Here is a 20,484-nt window from a genome sequence, read left to right as displayed (position 1 = left end):
GTCACAAGCCACACTGAAATAGTGTATGTACCTTATCGTGGTAAAAGTCACTAGCTACACTGAAATCGTGTATGTACCTTATCGTGGTAAAAGTCACTAGCTACACTGAAATCGTGTATGTACCCTATCGTGATAAAGTCACAAGCCACACTAAAATCGTGTATGTACCTTATCGTGATAAAGTCACAAGCCACATTAAAATCGTGTATGTACCTTATCATGATAAAGTCACAAGCCACACTGAAATCATGTCTGTACCTCATCGTGATAAAATCACAAGCCACACTGAAATCATGTCTGTACCTCATCGTGATAAAGTCACGAACCACACTGAAATCGTGTATGTACCTTATGGCGATAAAGTGACAAGCCACACTGAAATCGTGTATGTACCTTATCGTGGTAAAAGTCACTAGCCACACTAAAATCGTGTATGTCCCTTATCGTGATAAAGTCACGAACCACACTGAAATCGTGTATGTACCTTATCGTGATAAAGTCACAAGCCACACTAAAATCGTGTATGTACCTTATCGTGGTAAAGTCACGAGCCACACTGAAATCATATTTGTACCTTATCGTGGTAAAGTCACAAGCCACACTGAAATCATGTCTGTACCTTATCGTGGTAAAGTGACAAGCCACACTGAAATCGTGTATGTACCTTATCGTGATAAAGTCACAAGCCACACTGAAATCGTGTATGTACCTCATCGTGATAAGGTCATGAACCACACTGACGTCGTGTAGTAATTCAGCGTGGTAACGTCATAAGCCACACTGATAAAGTATCGAACCACATTTACTGCGATAGAGTCGTGGTGCATACTGAAGCCATGTAAGTCATCGTGACTAAGTCATCGGCCACAATGACGTGTGTATGTAACCCAGCGTGATAAAGAAACGAGTCACGGTGACGTAGCGTGTGTTGCTCACCATGAACCGCCAAAGCCATGAGCCATATTGACGTCAGTTATGTAACTCACCACGACAAAGCCCTGAGCCACACTGACGTCGCCTCTGTAACTCATCGTGATAGAGATATGAGTCATCCTGAAGCCGTGTATGTAACTCGCTGTGACAAAGTCATGATCCACTCTGACGTGGCGAAATTATTTATTTATTTATTTATTTGACTAATGCTTAACGTTAGTTTTTTGCGTGGAGGGAACTGCAGTGTCCGAGGTGAACTACCAATCTTTGGCAAGTTACTGAAGAACTTTTCCAAATTTGACAGATACGCAAGACTTAGTTGGTTTTCAACTAAGACTAGACTTTTAGGCTATATAAACTTCCCATCCACAACCCACAACCGACAACTCGTGTATCCTAATCAATGAAAGACATGTGTCTTTACAGCTATGTACATGTAAGTCACGAGCCACCATGACATCAACTCACAATAATGACAACACGAAAAAAACCAGCTTCACTGTAATACTGAATAACTTATAGGTCTTTGTAAAGATTATCAAGAAAAGGATAATTAAACATTTTATCATTCTGCCTGAATATATAATGATATCTGATTACATACATTTCAGAGCACCGGGTCGAGTCATCGCGAAGACTATGATCCTGATGTGATTAGGAGGGGTGTCATGTCTGGTGTCTTCGGCATGGTACTTCAGTAGCGGCAGCTCTTCGCAAATGGCGGCATGGACTCGCCATGCCACAAAAAGACACAATATATGTACACACACCTAATGACTCCTCGTCGTATTAGGAGAGAAAAATTGTTAAGCACGAAGTTAAATACACACATACATAAATACAAACATACACACATACATACATAAATATATTTTAGGGCAAACGACATCCACAGAAAAATAAGGGAAATCAAATTCTGATTTATTTCTTCGCAACGTTTAAAAATACAATCTAACATGGTTGTCAGCCATGTTAAGATGTAAAGACAATCTTTACTTCAATCACGTTCATGCAGTGTAGTAAATGTATAGAAAACAATGAAATGGCTAGATATCAAATCAGCGAAAAGTTTAAGCAATATTGTGAAATATAATACATACTATTTTGTACGATATGTGCTATTCAGTATAGCTTAAATTTTTACGCTGGTCAAGATTAGATGTATGGTTAAGATTAGATGTTTAGCATATCTTTCTTGTCTCTACATGTACTACATTGCACTAAAAGTTAAGCTTTTGCATGAATAATAACATACCTGATACCCTGGACTACGTTGATAGATTGTACTAGTATACTGTAAAGAAATAGCTTCCTCTCCGGCCGTACGTGGGAAGGTCTGTCAGCATCCTGCGGGTTTCCCCCAAGCTCTGTCCGGTTTCCTCCCACCATAATGTGGCCACCGTCGTGTAAGTGAAATATTCTTGAGGTACGGCGTAAAACACCATTCAAATAAATAAATCAAAGAAGTAAATCAGAAGCTGTTATTCATATAGCCCCTTCGTAGAAACTTCGTTGGATTTTTTGTCATTATCTGCGTGTACTGGGCATCAGACTGTAAAGCGTTATTTTTAACAGTAATATGGCATTCAATGATTTCAAATAATTGCACGGGTTGGGGTTTTACGTCCTAGTTTACAATTTTTCAATTATATGACGACAAGGAGGACATTCAGTGTTTTGTATATTTACTGCGTCTTCCAGTGACAGAGCGATTTCAATAACGCCAAAGTTGCTACCTCCACTGAAGTATCATGTTGAAGACATTAGACATGACATCCACCCTCTCACATTATACTGACAACAGGTCAACCAGCCCTGTTTACTATCTCCAACCTCTCAGTGGTGAGCGCCAAGCGAGGCAGCACCAAGTACCAAGTCTTTGGTATGATCCGTCCCGAGATTCCAAATCGTTTAAATACGTTATGATGCTAGACATTCTCAAGCACACGTTTCACGTTTCATTCCTGTAACTGTTTTATCGTGCTCGTGTTTCGAGTTCCTTTTAGTAAACTCAAAACTAAATCAGTTTGCAGATAAATCATCAAAACAATGTAAATCACTACATTCAAGCCCGATCTGTAACAAGAAGCCATTATTATATAACCGAAACAACAGTGGAAGAAAAGTTCAGCTGAAGGCAAATGAAAAAATGTACATACAAAGAAACAAAACCTGAACTTGGATGTGGTCCGGAGATCCTGGTGTAAAAAGACGTTCCATTGCCAAGCCACTAATGAAAAGGACAAAAGGCAAACAAATTCATTCTTTTTCCTGTCAGTTTACCCCCGAGTACACATTGGCGGACGTGCATTTTATGTCGTCCTCATGTGACACAGGTTTACACTAATCTTTTGGCGTTAATTACATGCACTTAGCTGTCATACCCGTAGGCTACTTCTGTCGGATAACTGGCATCACGACGCACTGTTACTTTGCTTTGTCACATGGATAAACAGACAGGCTGTACCAGACGCTACTGTTTTTTATTACAATCTCTCTGCCATTTTTTGAGCTAATTAGATATGCAGGATATCCATATCGATTGCACATGTTGAAGGTCATGTTTTCTCTCTGTAAGTTGTATACCTGCTGATATCAGCCAATCAAATCTTCGTAAATTCTGGTCAAAGGGATGTAAGAATGACAGCTTCAGTTGTACATAATCTGGTTCATTACTTAACCATGAAAAGTATTCAGATTTTCAAATTCTGTTCCTGAAAACCCACTCATATTACTCATGGCTTTACGGGTATGCGTTTTCTTTGAAATAACAATAATAATTTAAAATGGCGTCGTCTAAAGAGTTGTACTCCATGTGCAAGAAAACAATACTCATTACGGAAATTAATAAATCTCTGTCTCTAGTAAAATCCAGTCAATTTTTGCTATTTGTTTCGCTTACAGCACTCAGAATTGAAATTACGGTATGGTCTGCATACTGAGCTGCATACTGTGTGTGCTACTTTATTACGGTATGGTCTAAAGAGCTGCACACTGTGCGCTACTTCATTACGGTATGGTCTAAAGAGCTGCATACTCTGTGCGCTACTTCATTACGGTACCGTCAAAAGAGCTGCACACTCTGTGCGCTACTTCATTACGGTATCGTCAAAAGAGCTGCACACTCTGTGTGATACTTTGCGCTCTTTGCATTAATCCGCAATGAGGTTATTTTATAGGCACAATAAGCGTTATGGGGGAAAGCGTAATTTTAGAAAACACCGTAAATTAACTTTTCTCGTAAATCAAGTTAGTGGTATAGGTCTCAAGCAGAATTTAAAAATAGGCAGAAAGACACAACTAACCTAATTCTTCTAAAATATGGGACAGACATTAGCAGTATTGAAAGTAGAATATTACATTTCTTAAACAACCATTTGGAACAGTAAAGATATGAGTATGTTGTTCATTAGATGATAAAACCATGTGAGAAAAAAGAAACTCAATATTCCTGCTAGAATCACACACACACACACACACACACACACACACACACACACACACACACACACACACACACACACACACACACACATGTGTATTGTCTAAAATGAGTAGACCAGGTGTCCCAAAGTTTAGAAGAAATAGGGTACACGCACTTCACGCGCGATAAACCTGGTTCCTGTGATATAGCTTTGACGCGGCAGTATATTATAAAATTTCATACACATAAAGGGTCGGTCACTTCACCTGATTATGCATAGTTCTCTATAAATGAGAGGAGTGTAGTATTACTACCAGTATTTAACGACAGATCAAGGTCACAGGGCCGAATATCACTGTTGTTTCTTGTGAGTTCACTGCACATGCGTGATATTATTGGAGTTGTTTTATACATTGGGGTATTCACATGCTTCGTTCCTGTGTCTGACGTGGGGACTTTGTACCGCTTCATTTTCAGGGGTAGTTCACAGCCAGCTGTGTGAGCGTGTATAAGGCTTTGTGTTTCACAGCTGTTTACGGATGTAGCATTATAGTTCACGTTCAAGTGCATTTGCTAATGGCTCTAGAATTCAGAACGATAAGATAGGTAAGGCGAGGTAAAGGCACAGCGACCTGAATGAGCGGAACCGTTTAATCACGTGACCAGATTATCAAGTATATAATTCTGTACTTCGCTCTAATTAACTCGTATTGTTTAATTAAGTATTAAACAACAAAAACAAACCAGACAACATGAAAAACTCAACGATGACGATGAAATTGACGTTAATAAAACAAAGGGGCTATTCAATGTATTTGGTAGTGAATGTGTGTACTGACGACAATGCGTTGATGTTGCGTGACATGGCGTGGGAGCTCCTCAGTAAAAAAGGCTATGTGCAAGTACGAGTCTTCTGACCTGTAATACTCTAATGCGTCTCTAAATAACGTGGACAATTTAGGTGCACTTACTAAACATCAGAAAATTAGGTCATCATGCATAATATAAGTACACCCTCTTATTATGCAAGATGAAGCTTGATAAACACATATAAGACAGAAGAAAACATTGCCCACCAGAAAGCAATTCGCCATGCAGGAATGTAAATGAAGGAAGCAAGGAACAGTCATGACCTTGATAACGCTACTTCGGCAATATGTCTACCACATCCCGTCAACTAATGGAGGAGAGATGGATGATGGAAATAAAGGGCAAGGTTATGGTGACATTGTCGAACATTATAAATTGCGCACTGTCTTACCAATCTGAAGTACAGATGGTTTACAGTTGCACCTGAACCAAACAATAATACCTAGGGCTAACCAGTGGTAAATATAGACGCTACCCATAAATACAGAATTTGAACCTGACGCGGATGAAGATAGGCCTACCAGCTATCAGATAACAATGTCGGAACACCGAAGTAACCTTGAATAGATATGTCTGCAGAATGAAGTAACTGACGAAATTAATCGAAATATAAGGCAATAATATGAAACAACTCTCGACTTAGTAATACTGCGAGAAATATATTATATCATTAATATATATTTATTTATTTTTCAAACATTGTTTGCTCTGCCACGTTTCATAATGTAGTGTGCATACATAACGGTTCAATTTTTATTATAATAACAGGACTTTAATAGCATTACTGTATCATTAGACGTTCACCACAAGTGTGTGTGTAACGTGTCGATCGTCGTAAGGGCTGTTCAGTGCGCCTATACAGTTAACATTCAAAAACGTGTTAGTGATGCTAGAATGTATTCCCTTAGTATAGTATAATATTATGTCATATTCAACATTATATCCTGTTAGTATAATAGAATCTTTAAGTTCAGTGTTCCGGCTGCAGTTTAGAACGCCTTCTGATTTCATCCCCAAAAGCTGAAATCACGGGAGACTTCCGGCCCCAAAACTCTGGAATAAACCAACTAATATTTCTGTTGTTTAACGATCTATGCTAGTGAATGATTTGAACGGTGAGGTTCATAAACAAACTTAACAAAGCGATCTTAATTTATTTCGATACAGCGTGATTGTCCTCGAAAGGCTAATTCGCTGTAACTCAGTTTGTGAATATTTGCACAATGATTTGCTGTACAAAGTAGTGCGGTACGAACACAATCAGTAGGGCTATCAACTCCGTAGTGCCGCAAGGGTTAGGTTCAACGTTTATTAGTAAAGATGCTCGTCGGAGGTAACTTTACCATGTCAACGGATATCCGTATTTATAAATCTTTATTTTGAACACAAAACAGCCACAGGCTTTTTGTACCGATATATGCAAATATATAACGAGTTTATTGAGTTAATTAACATTCTTAAAAATATACCGTTGTTTGAACCGTGCGGTGATTTGTGATTGGTGGAGATACGACCGGTTATGTGCGAAGATGGCCTGGTTTCGTCACACCGTTAACTCCTGAACCTTCACAAACATCCTCCACACGTGCCCTATATAAACAGCTTCGTAATACACTCTACAGATCACTTTTAATAGGTAAGTGCTCTTCACTGGGCTTCTTTGTTTTTCTTCCTGTACTCTAGTCTATGTAAAATAATTTGTTTGACGTTCTCGCTTCATGATGAATTCCGCTTATTTTCTATATTATCACAGGTTTAGTAATGTTAAATGCCTGTTTCTTTCTCGTTTATGTTTTAACCTATGCTATATTTAACTTCTCTTTATATATCTCCAACAAGTCCAGCTCACGCTGGCTTCATCTCCGGCCGTACGTGGGAAGGTCTGCAGCAACCTGCGGATGGTCGTGGGTTTTCCCCGGGCTTTGCTCGGTTTCCTTCCACCATAATGCTGGCCATCGTCGTAAAATGAAAAAGTGAAAAGTGAATTATTCCTCAGTACCGCGCAAAACACCAATCAAATAAATGAATAAAATAAATATCTCGAAACAACGATATTATTACATCAAAATGACGTCATTGTATCTTTTGTCTTACTACCTGAATGTGTCAGTATAATTTCCCTGATATGTTGTATTTGCGATTTTATCTTTCCAGACAAGATGAGGTATTTGCTAGCTGCTTTATTGGTAACCGTTGTTAACGGTCAAAATGTATTGCTGATTGAACCGCCTATCCCAAACACACAGTAAGTAGACTTGTGTCTTTGCTATAGTGCACGCGGCAAACGTGCTAGTTTTAGGTCGCTTAACCACTTTAAATGTGAAGACACTAAATGCGAATGTAAAAGTCATTAGACGTACGACTAGGAGGGTTGCATTGTTTGCGAGCATTGACGGTCATGCAAGTTCAGTATACGACCAATACACTGTATGGTGTGCTTATACACAATGACCGGTGCTAGAACATCCAATTGAATGAAGGCATAAGAAAATAAATTCCAATGCACGCGCGCAAAAACCATCAATCTCCCCTTTTAGAGATAACAGCACCTCAAAAAATATTTACATACAGTCTTGTTCATGCAGTAGCAGTAGTAATGCATTTCTTTTCCATCTGATCCTCGGGTTGATTGCAATTTTTCTTTCGCCATACATACAAACAAAATCCAGTTGTTTTTCTTTCCTCTACATAGCAAGACTTTTACAACACGGTACTGTACAGAAACCGCATGGTCCTGAGCAGGACGGTCGCCGCATAGTACTACACGGATCTGGGCCGTCTTGTACCTCCCAACAGCCGAACGTTATCGCGCGGAAACAGTAAAGTACCACGCGGCTGCTGCAAGGTAGTTTATGGTTCAGAACCGCACAGTGGCCAGTGCGCCAACCACAGAATACTGAACGCTGCTGGTGTGCAATACTGCGAAGTTTAGGACAGCACCGCGCTGTATGGCCCACTAACTGCACGGTAATCAGTAGGAAATTATCTTATAGCACTAAGCAATGGCCACAGATGCCGCATATAGTTACGCGTGCGATTACGGCTTTGCCGAAGACGTATTCGGCATGAGTATTCACGGTCATACAAAGAACACAAGCGACACCTCACTATACTGTCACATTCTGCAGCACTTTAAATCTTCAAACTTTTCAACCAGTAAAACACCTTTTAAGTGGAATTTATACACACAATTATTCTGAAAATAACGCTAATTTGATTTGTTTGTGCCATTTAAGATAAAAGCTTCATAAAACTATGCAAATTATTTCTCTTCACGCCACAGTTCTCTCAGAATATTTCATATAGTTGTCCTAGAGGCGGTTGATAAGGTCGAAGAAATAGGATATCTCTAAATGTCAGTCACCAGCGACTGCTTAAAATTCCAGTTCGTATTCTTTGTAACATTGTTTTAGTGATGCGTGATTTACACAAAACGGTCCTCTGTCTAATGTTTTCGTGTTAGTAGGGATTTTATGTCTTTCTCTGGCCCTACTTTGCTTTTTCATGGCCAGCATTACAATAATAGCCCTGAGGCATAATGACATCAACAAGAGATGCACTGTGTGCTCATATACGTATATATCAGTTACATGCATCATATAGGAATAAGTGTATCACACACATAACGCCGATACAGTAAATGCATTCGGATAAACTCTATACGATTGTCTGAAACAAGAGTAATTAGGGGATGCCCCTATAATAATATTTAACATTCGTATGGACTGTATACAATAATCATTTTATGGTGCGTTGGGAGCGCGAAGCAATGAACCAGGAGTCACTCATAAATGCGGTCGCGCAGAGTTTAAGTTCAGCTCATGCTAGCTTCTTCTTCGCACGTGTGACCGGCCCGGATAGCACAGTTGGTAGAGCGTCCGCTTCGGGACCGGTAGATCCAGGATCAATCCTTGATCGAGTCACACCTAAGACTTTAACAGAGGAAGTTGTAACTTCCTCGCTTGGCGTTCAGCATGAAGGGGATAGTGCAACGACTGGTTGACCCGTATCAGTATAATGGCTCGGGCGGGGCGGCTTACTTGCCTTCGGTAAGTCGTCTCAGTGAAGCAGCACTAAATAAAAGAGCGGTGGAAATCCGTCCTGCTACAAGGAGGCACATTACACGTACATGCACCCTAATGATTCCTTCGTCGTCATATGACTGAAAAATTGTTGAGTACGACGTTAAACCCCAAGCACTCACTCACTCACTCTTCGCACGTACCTGGTGGGTTTCCCCCGGGCTCTGCCCGGTTTCCACCCACCACAATGTTGACTGCCGTCGTATAAGTGAAAAAGTACGGCGTAAAACACCAATCAAATAAATGAAATAAATAAATACGCACGTGCCTGAAAAGGTCTGATGTCTATTTAATTCTCTCCTGTGACCAGCTTAGCTTTCAAAGCTAACCTTGAAAGCATAGCTAGGAAAATGATCAGCCTGTCGGAGGGCTATCTGTGAGTTACGCGACGCTGGTCCACGAATATACGCCACAGAAAAACATGGTTGACACACGGCAGATATCTACTAGTATACCCTTGAAAAGATGTTGTATAACGAATTCGAATTTGTCATAAGAAAAAGCTCTAAGGAAAAGAACTCTTACTCATGTCCTGTGTTACAACGCGCTCGCAAAATGTTGGCGAAGTTTTTATATAATTTGGGCAGTAAACATCTTGAGACAAGTATGTTATTTGTGAGTGTAAGAGGATATTCTTTTTGTGGTTTTTAAACTGATAAACCGGTTTTCAAAGTGTTCCATACAGTATGTTTAATTTCATGAACGCATATTATCTTGATTTTGCTTCAATTTTGTTACAGTGTAACGAGAAGGGGTGGTGTTAACGGAATGGGTTGGAAAAATTCGTGGTATTTTAGGCTGAATAATAGAGCGTCTGTGATAAGTCATAATATTCAATCATTCTGGAGCACAAACTTTGTTAATGCACACGGAAAATACTTTAAATATTATATTATAATACATTATAATATTATAAGTATTATCACATTTATTTTGTAACGAACATTTTCACAACTTGTGTGGTCATTTTGAAGCTATGCTAATTGTATGGTGTGATTCAAAATGAGCTACAACCCTCCCGAGGGGAGACTGAGGAATGACGAACCGAACGTGTTCCAAGTGATGTCACCTGTAACGAAAGTAATTCTGACTGGACGAGACTTTAATACTTCCACTATATGGCTGTATACAGTCCAGTCTTTTCAACTAATCAGAATTGTGCAAATTCGTCTGAATTATATGATGAACAAAAGAATGTGAAAATGGTATGTGAAACAACACTGTATTGGCAGCTGTTCAAATAAATTTCTTATAACTTGGCTTTCTAGTATTCCTGTATGTTTATTGTTGTCACTTCCAGGGAGCCGGCAGCACCAAATGTAGAAACTCTTACTTTCGACTCGTACCTTGTCGGCGTTCCCAGCTGTATTAGGCCCGGTCTTTCCGCAGATGTCTATGTAGCTGTATTAAAAGGCTCAAGTCCCACTAATGTCATTGTTGAGCTGATAACTGAGAAAAACAGCTCAGTTGCAGCTAATCGATCTATTCTCAACACTGGTAAGAAAAAAACATAACGTTCTTCAACTTAAAGACTGGAGTGCTTCATCACATATATTGTTAATAAATATAATAATGCCGTGTACAGTGATTGTCGTATATATCAATCGTATAATGCCGTGTACAGTGATTGTCGTATATATCAATGGTATAATACCGTGTACAGTGATTGTCGTATATATCAGTCGTATAATGCCGTGTACAGTGATTGTTGTGTAAATCAATCGTATAGCTCAATCGTAAATAAAGAGGATAAAAATACGTTTAAATTTTGAACACAGTTGTCTTTCAAAATCTTTTGCAGGGAAGCCCGAGATACTATCAATTCAGGTGAGTTCATTACATTTATCTGTTTGTAAAGCCATGCCCATTTTACCCACGACAAGCAAGTCTTGCATCTTATCAACTACACATGCCTCCTTTATAGACTTGGGACGATTTGATGGGTCATTTTGTACATAACAAGTTGAATCGTCATTGTATTTAACTCGTGCCATGTATGTTCTCACCAACTTATTCAGCAATGCATGTATTTCATCTCACATCAGTATTAATGTCGGGGCCTCCGTGGCCGAGGTGGTTAACGTTCCAGCGCGGCGCAATGACCCACGAGCCTCTCACGAATGTGGTCGCCGTGGGTTCAAGTCCTGCTCTAGCTGGCTTTATCTCCGGCTGTACGTGGGAAGGTCTGTCAGCAACCTGCAGATGGCCGTGGGTTTTTCCCTGGCTCTGTACGTTTCCAGTCCACCATAATTATGACAGTTGTCGTATAAGTGAAACATTATTGAGTACGGCGTAAAACACCAATCAAATAAATAAATTTATCAATATTAATATCTAAATTATTTTAAATTGAATCATCCAGTATGCTTACGTTTGTAAAGGCGCTCACATGTGTGGTCTTACATGAAGTCCGTTGGAGATTCATTTATTAATTCATTTATCTTGCACCAGTATTTGTCAGGTTCGCCAGTATAATTGGCCAAATGTCGATGGTTTACTCTGGATACTCCACCACCAATAACATTCTCATCATTGTGGCATAATTTAAACATTTTTGAGTCAAAATGAGATTGAGTCAAGTAACAATCAAGATAATTTATAACGTTGTAAGATAATATACATAGATATTCAGTAGAGCATGGAAGCTATCTCACTGAACACACATTGTATTAAACCAAGTCATTCTGGCTTCCTCTCCCGTCTGCAACACAACTTCACATCATCGATTTCATTGTACCAGGTTTCCTCTTACAACGGTCAACCAAATTTGTATCCTCAACATTTAAAGAACATAACTTTTCTATTATCGACTTCCTTGCACCAGGTTCCCTCTGACATCGCTGAGCCAAATTTGTATCCTCAACATTTTAACCAACATAACTTTGTATCATCAATTTCTTTGTTCCAGGTTACTTCTGGCATCGCTCAGCCAAATTTGTATCCTCAACATTTTAACCAACATAACTTTGTATCATCAATTTCTTTGTTCCAGGTTCCTTCTGACATCACTCAGCCAAATTTATTTCCCCGATATTTTATACGGGTCGTTGGAACGGGCGAAGATGTGAAGTTTCAAAACCAAACCGAGGTCCGAGTGAATCGTCAAAATGTGACGGGCTTTGTGCAAACTGACAAGGCCATATACAAACCAGGGGATACAGGTTAGTGCTTATGTCAAAATGTAACGAGCCCATATACAAACCCGGGGATATAGGTCAGTGCTTTCTGTCGAAATGTGACGGACTTTGTGCAGACTGACAAGGCCATATACAAACCCGTGGTTGCAGGTTAGTGCTTATGTCAAGATGTGACGGGCTTGTGCAGACTGACAAGACCATATACAAACCCTGGGATACAGGTTGGTGTTTGTGTCGAAATGTGGCGGGCTTTGTGCGATTGACAAGGCCAAAACAAACCTGGGGATACAAGTTAGCGCTTTCTGTCGAAATGTAACGAGCCCATATACAAACCCGGCGATACAGGTTAGTGCTTTCTGTCGAAATGTGACGGACATTGTGTGACTGACTGTCCTGTACAAACCCGTGGTTGCAGGTCAGTGCTTATGTCGGGGATACTTGTTAGTGCTTTATGTCGAAATGCGGCGGGCTTTGTGCAGACTGACAAGGCCATGTACAAACCCGGGGGATACACGTTAGTGCTTATGTGGAAATGTGACGGGCTTTGTGCAGACCGACAAGGTCATATACAAACCCGGGGATACAGGCTGATTCTCAAGTGATCAATGCCATCAAGGTACCCCATGAGGCCCCTTTGCATTATGTTTCTGTAAATGTTTATTCGGTTTGATAACAACAGAACATTTGAGTATGTTGCTATCTTTGAGCATTTGCATGAGCAGTCAAAATAAAACCTTAACCTTAACTGACAAGAGGCCTCGTTTCAGCGGTTACGTGTGGGCATGTGCCAATTATCACACTGTTGTCGCTGTTCTACTCTCCATTCTGTTGTCTTTGTTTAAAAAGAATTCATGTATATGTGCCAGTTTGATGTAAAGCTAAAATTTGCGAACACGGATCTAGGCGTACGAATGGAGTTACATATAAATGCTGTCTTGTAAGTATGGTGTTGCAAGACAAATGCTTGACCGCCATGCTGAGGCACTCTTTCTACATGTTATTATACTAACATGGCTAAAAAATGTCTGACGGATATCTTGTTCCGCCGGGATAATATAACAAACATATTTGAACTCTATACAATATTGTTACAAGACTATGTAAATGCTTAAATAGAGCCAAGCTTTAGTCTAAGCATAATTAAGTAAAAGTTATCTGATGATGTCAGATGCAATTTATTAGACTTCACTGGTCTACAATTACTCTCACATGTTGTGATTTCAAATTTAACTAACACTCATATGTAATATAAACAATATATTTAGGATTGGTTCTGTGTAAATATGGCTTCTAATTAAGCTTCAACCAAACAAAAGAAAGGCTATTTTTAGAAAGATTAAAGGTAAATTATTCGATTACTACCAAGTATTAAAATCTTTTGATTTATATTGGTTGAAACAATATTACGCGACAAACCGATAAACTCGATGCTTATGTCTATAACATGGACAGTTGGTACGCAGCATGTGTAAACCTATAGTCAAATGATAGCCTACTAAACATGCAGAACATGCCTAAATAGAAAGCGTAGACCACTTTCCAGTCTACATTTTTCCTACACTATATGGTCACGTACAACATAAAATTTCATTCACACAGTCTGTTTATAGTCCAGTAAACGCGCTTGGTTTCTCATCGCGCGGTGCTGAGAGTTTGTCATGGGCGTCTTGCTTGGCTCCGTGGAACAAGTGAAATCCATTGGTTGACAAGATTGACGTGAGTACTGTCTGCACATGCGCGCGGCGTTTTGTCGCATCCAATGCTTACACACGGTAGGGCATGGTTGGGATTGACGACAAGGTAGCTACACTCTGCCTCGGGATACTGAGGGTAAAAATCATACGAAAACCGATACCTATTTGTTACTGATCACTTAACCATCCATTGTTTTTTTTTTTCCAGTAAATTACAGAATATTCTCACTGTTTCCTGATTTGAAAGTTCACAAAGCTAGCTACGACATTGAAATCAAAGTAAGTTGAACCCTGTTTAAGTTCTTCTGTAGTTATTTGCGTCACAGCTTTGGCATGACTCTACATGCATCGTGTTTCCAGTATGCCAATATCTCCTCTGAGTAAAACACGCCAGTGCCTCATAGTTTTACAGATGGAAGAAAATGATTATGGATGAATGGCTGAGGCCATATCGGCAATATTGCAGTTCTGTCTTGGCGAGAACACGTTTAAACCTTTACATATTGAGATCCAAGCCAAATTCTTGACGTTTACGTCACGTGGGATGACAGGATCTTAATATTACTGGATTTGTGGGAGTCGACATATGTAACATTTTGATTTTAAGGGAAATAACTCTGTAGATGACTTTTCTGACAAATACAAATCTGTGGAGTGGGGAACGACACAATGTTGTGATGTTACATTAACTGTTTCAGGACCCCAAGGGAAATAAGATCCGGAATGTAAAGAACGTGTTTGACCCTAGCGGATTGGTGCGGGACAGTCTAAAGCTGTCTGACGAACCTGTGTTAGGTGATTGGCAAATACGCATTGTTGAAACTGTAAGTCATTTCCTTAATGATATGAGAAATGATTCATCTCATGCATGCAAATGAACTTGTAAAAAAAAGCTTATTTATTAGAAGTTTACGTTCATGTAGCTTGGCCAGTCAGTATTAAGTTTCAACAATAGTATCAGATTCCTGTTCATTTATTTAACTGTGGATTAACTTCATGGATCAGATGAATACTGACTGTAATTATATCAATCGCTTTGGAGACCATACTTAACTGTATCAGAGGAGTCCAGCTAATTTTTATCATATCATTTACTTACAACAGTTCCAGTCACTGTCGCTTGAAACACACGATTAATTTTTTCCACTTAATAATTTGATTGTTGTTTAACGCTGTCTCCCAGAATCTTTCACTTATAATATGGTGGCTATATAGACAGAGAAAAACGTGAATCCCCGGGGGAAACCTTTGCACTTAGGCAAGTGTCTTACAATTCTCCTGACCAGGATCCGCATGCAAAGCTGTGTGGTGAAATTGGTTTCCGATTCCCGTGGGAGGGGCCACAGCTGGATTGATTATTATTCTCTTGCAATACATGTGTAATCCGTAACCAATTTGCCCACAAAACGTCATCACAGAGGCAAGCATGAATAATAAACAGCCCGAATTACTCTAGACGAGAAGGCTTCCCGTTATGTTGTTTTATCAAATAACGTTTCCTCTCCACTCAAAATTGCCAAAAAAAAACATAGTTTGCATCGCTGCGTTTATGATTAGCCTATAGTCATTACGACTGTCGTAAAAGTCGTAACTGAATCAGTAAAATTGTTGTATTCTTTTGCAGGGTGCCAGTTCCAGCACAATTCACAAATCATTTGAGGTGGAAGAGACAGGTATGTGCGGCATTCAGTCATCTTGCATCTGGTGTGTTCCGGATGTTGTTACACATCGACAATAAATAATCCACACAGCGCATGCACCGCCCTCTACGTTTTACACCACTGTCACCAATAGCAAAGTTTATACAAAAATCATGAACAACGCCAAGGCCTCTGAGGTCACGGTGATGAGGCAGGGAACGATGTCGGCTCAAGCAAACAATCTGTCTCATCTTTACTTCTATTTTTTACTTAATACGTTTATATGCTTTTTCAGAAATAAATTTGATTGAGTAAAGCGTTAAGCACCAATACCTGAAATAATGAAATTCGTAAATAAATATTTTTTCATTTGACTAGTGTTTAACGCCATATTCAAAAACATCTTCACTTACACCATATAGGTTAGGCTTAGGGGTGAAAAAAAACGGTGTTCCCGGAGTAAGTCTTCGGCAAGTGAAACCAACGGCAAGTAAAACCATTGGCAAGTAAAACCAAGGGCATTTCACTGACAAACCCCAGACGAAGCTGAGATGACACCCTTTGTGTATATTTTTTGCTGTGTATGATTTCAGTTCTGCCGAGGTTCGAGGTGACAGTCATCCCGCCATCATTTGCTTCTCAAGATCAGGAAACCGTCGACGTGACGGTTACTGGCATGTAAGAATGAATGCACCTAGTTCTGACGGTCCTTTTCTTCTTCTTGTGACCATTGGGGTAGCAGTCTCGAATCTAGCTCATGTCTTTTCGGATTCGAATTTGAATCATAAAGTTTTACTATGAACATGTTCGATCGAAATGTTTCTGCCCAGGCTGTGCGCTATTTTTTCCCACCTGAAAACATGGACCCCGTCGTTTGATCGCGATGTTTCTCCCCAGAACAATTACATCAGTGTGTCAACATGAACCCGTCGTTGGATCGAAGTGTTTTTCTCCAGGCTCTGAGCGATTTCCTCAATCTGTCAGCATGAACCTGTTGTTGGATCGATGTGTTTTTCTCCAGGCTCTGAGCGAGTTCCTCAATCTGTCAGCATGAACCTGTAGTTGGATCGATGTGGTTTTCTCCAGGCTCTGCGCCGTTTCTTTGCCTTCAAACATGATGCATGTGAAAGAAGCTACATGGTATAAAGTGCGACGATACACCCGAGCCAAACAAAGGAATAATCCACTGTTTCTCGCGAGTAAACGTTTCAGCGACATCCATTACTGCTTGCTACTTTTAGACCTTAATTAAATCCTACATTTAATCACTGGCATGTTTGATCGTCGCATTCGGTTGTGGTACTATTTGGTGCTTGCACGTGCCAGTTACTTCTAACCATAGCTGAGCGGACGTATCATTTAGTCTGACTATTTATCTTTCATAGCAATTTTACGCATCTGTTCATTTTTTCTGTTCAGTTTTTTTCCTCATCTATTCATCTGTACTTTAGAAAGGAGGAAACCCCGAACCATCACGCAGATTATATTTTGCGCAAGTCTGGTAGTATATAGTTCTACGGATATTACTCCTTTCTCAGTGCAATCTAATGTTTTTTTTCCACATCGAAACACACCCTTTTCACGTGTTTGACAAACGTCAGTGTGTCCGTAAGTTCTCCCATCTTGTTTCTTTTCAAACGAGCATCCCACAGCCAGTTTTCCATCTACTTCCAGCTACACGTTTGGTGATGATGTCAGAGGTACGCTGTCTGTCAGCGTCAAGAGCTTTCCTTGGTGGAAATCACTCAAAGACGATGTCCAGCCTGTTCTTCTTCAAACAGTTCCTGATGTGAGTATTGCATGATTGATATTGATTTCTAACATGTCTTTCCTGACAGGAATATTTGTAATATAGCCATAGGAATATACCTCTACAACCCACTGGATGCCAATGTTTATATGTGTATACGTTTGTTCAAGATGGCGTACTACTTACATCAACAACATCTGCAATGCCCCTTTAAATGCTGGGAGAAGGGGTAGCCCTGATTTAGCGGCAGTAAAATTATATTCCAACGGTTTTTTTTGGAGGGGGGGGGGGGGGGGCATTTTTAGTACCAAACAGTGTTAGCGATTTAAGCTGATGATTTCTACCTTGTGAGTTGCTTTTGCTCATAAATGGCACGCAGATTGATGTAAAGTCAAACTAGCTTTGTTTAGCCAGCCAGTGACAAATTTACATTATTATATTAAAATATTTTATCAAATCCAATCGAAGGTTAATTTAAACAGGTGTCTCAGTCGGTTTGCGAAAGAAAATCAATACAATGTATAACATATATAAAAATCCATCCAACAACTGGACAAAATGCGTATAAATGTATTTAAATATAAACCACATCAATGTTAAACGTGAATGTGCTTGAAGGATTAGTGTCCAGAATCATCGTTTATCCATGATTGCCCCTGTATATATTATTAAATTATGTGCCAAAAACTGTTGAAAGAGGGTAAAGTAATCCGAGTAATATGACACTTTAAGATAATGAGACTGGTTTTATGCATTTTTCCGCCAACACTCGGTAATCTCCACCGAATTACGTCATACAATCTGTACGAGCTGCCAAAGCTTTGCCATTTAGTTCAGTGTTATAAACAGCTACAAGAGTGACAAGCATATCGCATATCTCCAACGAAACGGTTTGCTGTTCTACATACGGTTGTAAAAACAGGTCGTCAAAGAGCCCCGGGGTTATTTTTTCAAGTGTTAAGATGATTTTGCCCTTGGGAAGGCATGGATTTACAGCACACGACGGAAGTATTTTAGACCCACCAAAAACAGCCATACCTGCTCTCGCTAATTTACAGCTCAAAGCCACGAGACGAATAGAGCTGAACTCGAAAGATTTCCTATGCATATAAAAGATTTTTATGTGCAAAGGCTGTTCAGAATGCCGACAATAACATGTAACGGTAATTGTCATCGCATATCGGTATGAATTTCTCGGGGAATAGTATGATATTTATTGTGAAGCGGATAGAAAGACAAAATAGTAAATAAATATTAAATCTGAAAATAAGCACACGACACATATAGTGTAACACAACTATCTAGTCCATATTAATTGTCATTGCCGTTGGAATTGTTAGGACAAAGATCAAATTCAACGTCCGAAAACTCGGAATATGGCAAGATGTCTCAGTGTCATAAATCGCAATATCAGCGTCGTCCACTGTGTGTTCAAATTGATACGGTAGTGTATTTTCTTCTGTGTAACTAGAATCCATCTGGAAAATGACATCATTTTGATACTAATTCCTAGGGATTATACAGGCCAGTGAGACTTGGGTTGGCTATCTTTGACGTTACCTGCAGAGCCGTCCCGGCTGGAGATCGGCTAGGGAGTTGATCTATTATTTTGATTGCTTTAAGGCTTTATTACGTTGCTCAGAGTGAGTGAGTGAGTGCTTGGGGTTTAACGTCGTACTCAACAATTTTTCAGTCATATGACGACGCAGGAATCATTAGGGTACATGTACGTGTAATGTGCCTCCTTGTAGCAGGACGGATTTCCACCGCTCTTTTATCTAGTGCTGCTTCACTGAGACGACTTACCGAAGGCAAGCAAGTCGCCCCGCCCGAGCCATTATACTGATACGGGTCAACCAGTCGTTGCACTAACCCCTTCATGCTGAACGCCAAGCGGGGAAGCTACAACTTCCTCTTTTAAAGTCTTAGGTGTGACTCGATCAAGGATTGATCCTGGATCTACCGGTCCCGCGTTGCTCAGAAGCCCGCCTGGTAATATACTGTTTGAATAGGTTATAATCTTTATAATTAGGGCCAGGAGGTAAATCTGGACACTATTCCTTTAATATAAACTGAAATTATGTGAGCCTGTTAGGAAGCAAGCTTCAGTAATCTGAAATGCTTGCGTATATAGTTAAAAAGCAATTAAATAAATACATTAAAACCCAAAAGACATCAGTACGGGAAAAGAAATACAACAGCCTGGAGAATGTAATATTTGGCAAATTGTCAGACGTTACCGGTGAAATCCGGTCTCTGTTCAATTTACCGCAGTTAAAATTTTATTCTACCTTTTCATGTAAATGCCTAAAAGCAGCATTTGACGGCACTGCATCACAAAATGTATCAACGGTTTGTATTCTTCTCAGTTTGTTGGAAGATCCACCTTTACATTTCGCGTAGAAGATCTCCGCAACTTGACGAAGAACAATTACCTTATTGACTTTGAGGTGGAAGCCACGCTACGGGAAACCCTTACAGGAAGCACGGTGACTGAGTCTAAGCGTGTCACAGTATATCAGACTTCGACCAAAGTCGAGTACGTTCCAGAGAATTCCAGAACGTTCAAACCGGGGCTCGATTATAGCGTTATCGTGAGTATGCACTTAAACCTTCCAGACGCCAGGATTGGTGTTTGGTCTCTTGGTTTTGTATTTTATACAACTGCTGTTTGTTCTTTGGTTTCTTGTAACAGCGTCTACCATTCCATGACTAGAAATTCGAGAAGCATGCTTAGAGGAATGGAGCATTTTTGTTTCTTTGGGACTAAGGTTGTATTCACATGGCAAGAAAAATGGGAATAATGTTATTTTGAGTACATGTATATGGTAAACAATGTAACAGCGAAGCTCCTTGGAGTTTGGTAACAGCAACTGCCATTTCATAGTTTAAAATTATTATGTTATATTAGAGTTACGTTACACGTCTTGGAGAATTCGCGTGGCTAGTAAACC

General features: G+C 39.8%; 1 protein-coding gene across 1 annotated transcript in view; it reads left to right on the top strand.

Moving 5' to 3' along the window:
• The first annotated feature begins 6,797 nt into the window (after positions 1-6,797).
• LOC135472804 (CD109 antigen-like) overlaps positions 6,798-20,484 on the top strand; it is a 30,841-nt gene continuing 17,154 nt past the window's right edge. The window contains exons 1-11 of the mRNA XM_064752484.1: positions 6,798-6,863; positions 7,382-7,472; positions 10,610-10,806; positions 11,111-11,136; positions 12,302-12,470; positions 14,349-14,419; positions 14,839-14,964; positions 15,765-15,813; positions 16,374-16,458; positions 17,455-17,569; positions 19,900-20,124. Coding sequence (XP_064608554.1) covers positions 7,387-7,472; positions 10,610-10,806; positions 11,111-11,136; positions 12,302-12,470; positions 14,349-14,419; positions 14,839-14,964; positions 15,765-15,813; positions 16,374-16,458; positions 17,455-17,569; positions 19,900-20,124 — 1,149 coding nt within the window. The 5' untranslated portion in view covers positions 6,798-6,863; positions 7,382-7,386. The remainder of the gene's footprint in view (positions 6,864-7,381; positions 7,473-10,609; positions 10,807-11,110; positions 11,137-12,301; positions 12,471-14,348; positions 14,420-14,838; positions 14,965-15,764; positions 15,814-16,373; positions 16,459-17,454; positions 17,570-19,899; positions 20,125-20,484) is intronic.

Source organism: Liolophura sinensis, chromosome 8 (assembly GCF_032854445.1).
Source record: "Liolophura sinensis isolate JHLJ2023 chromosome 8, CUHK_Ljap_v2, whole genome shotgun sequence".
Taxonomy (NCBI): Eukaryota; Metazoa; Mollusca; class Polyplacophora; order Chitonida; family Chitonidae; genus Liolophura; species Liolophura sinensis.
Note: the sequence above shows the minus strand (reverse complement) of the source record. Positions and strands in the feature narration are given on the sequence as shown.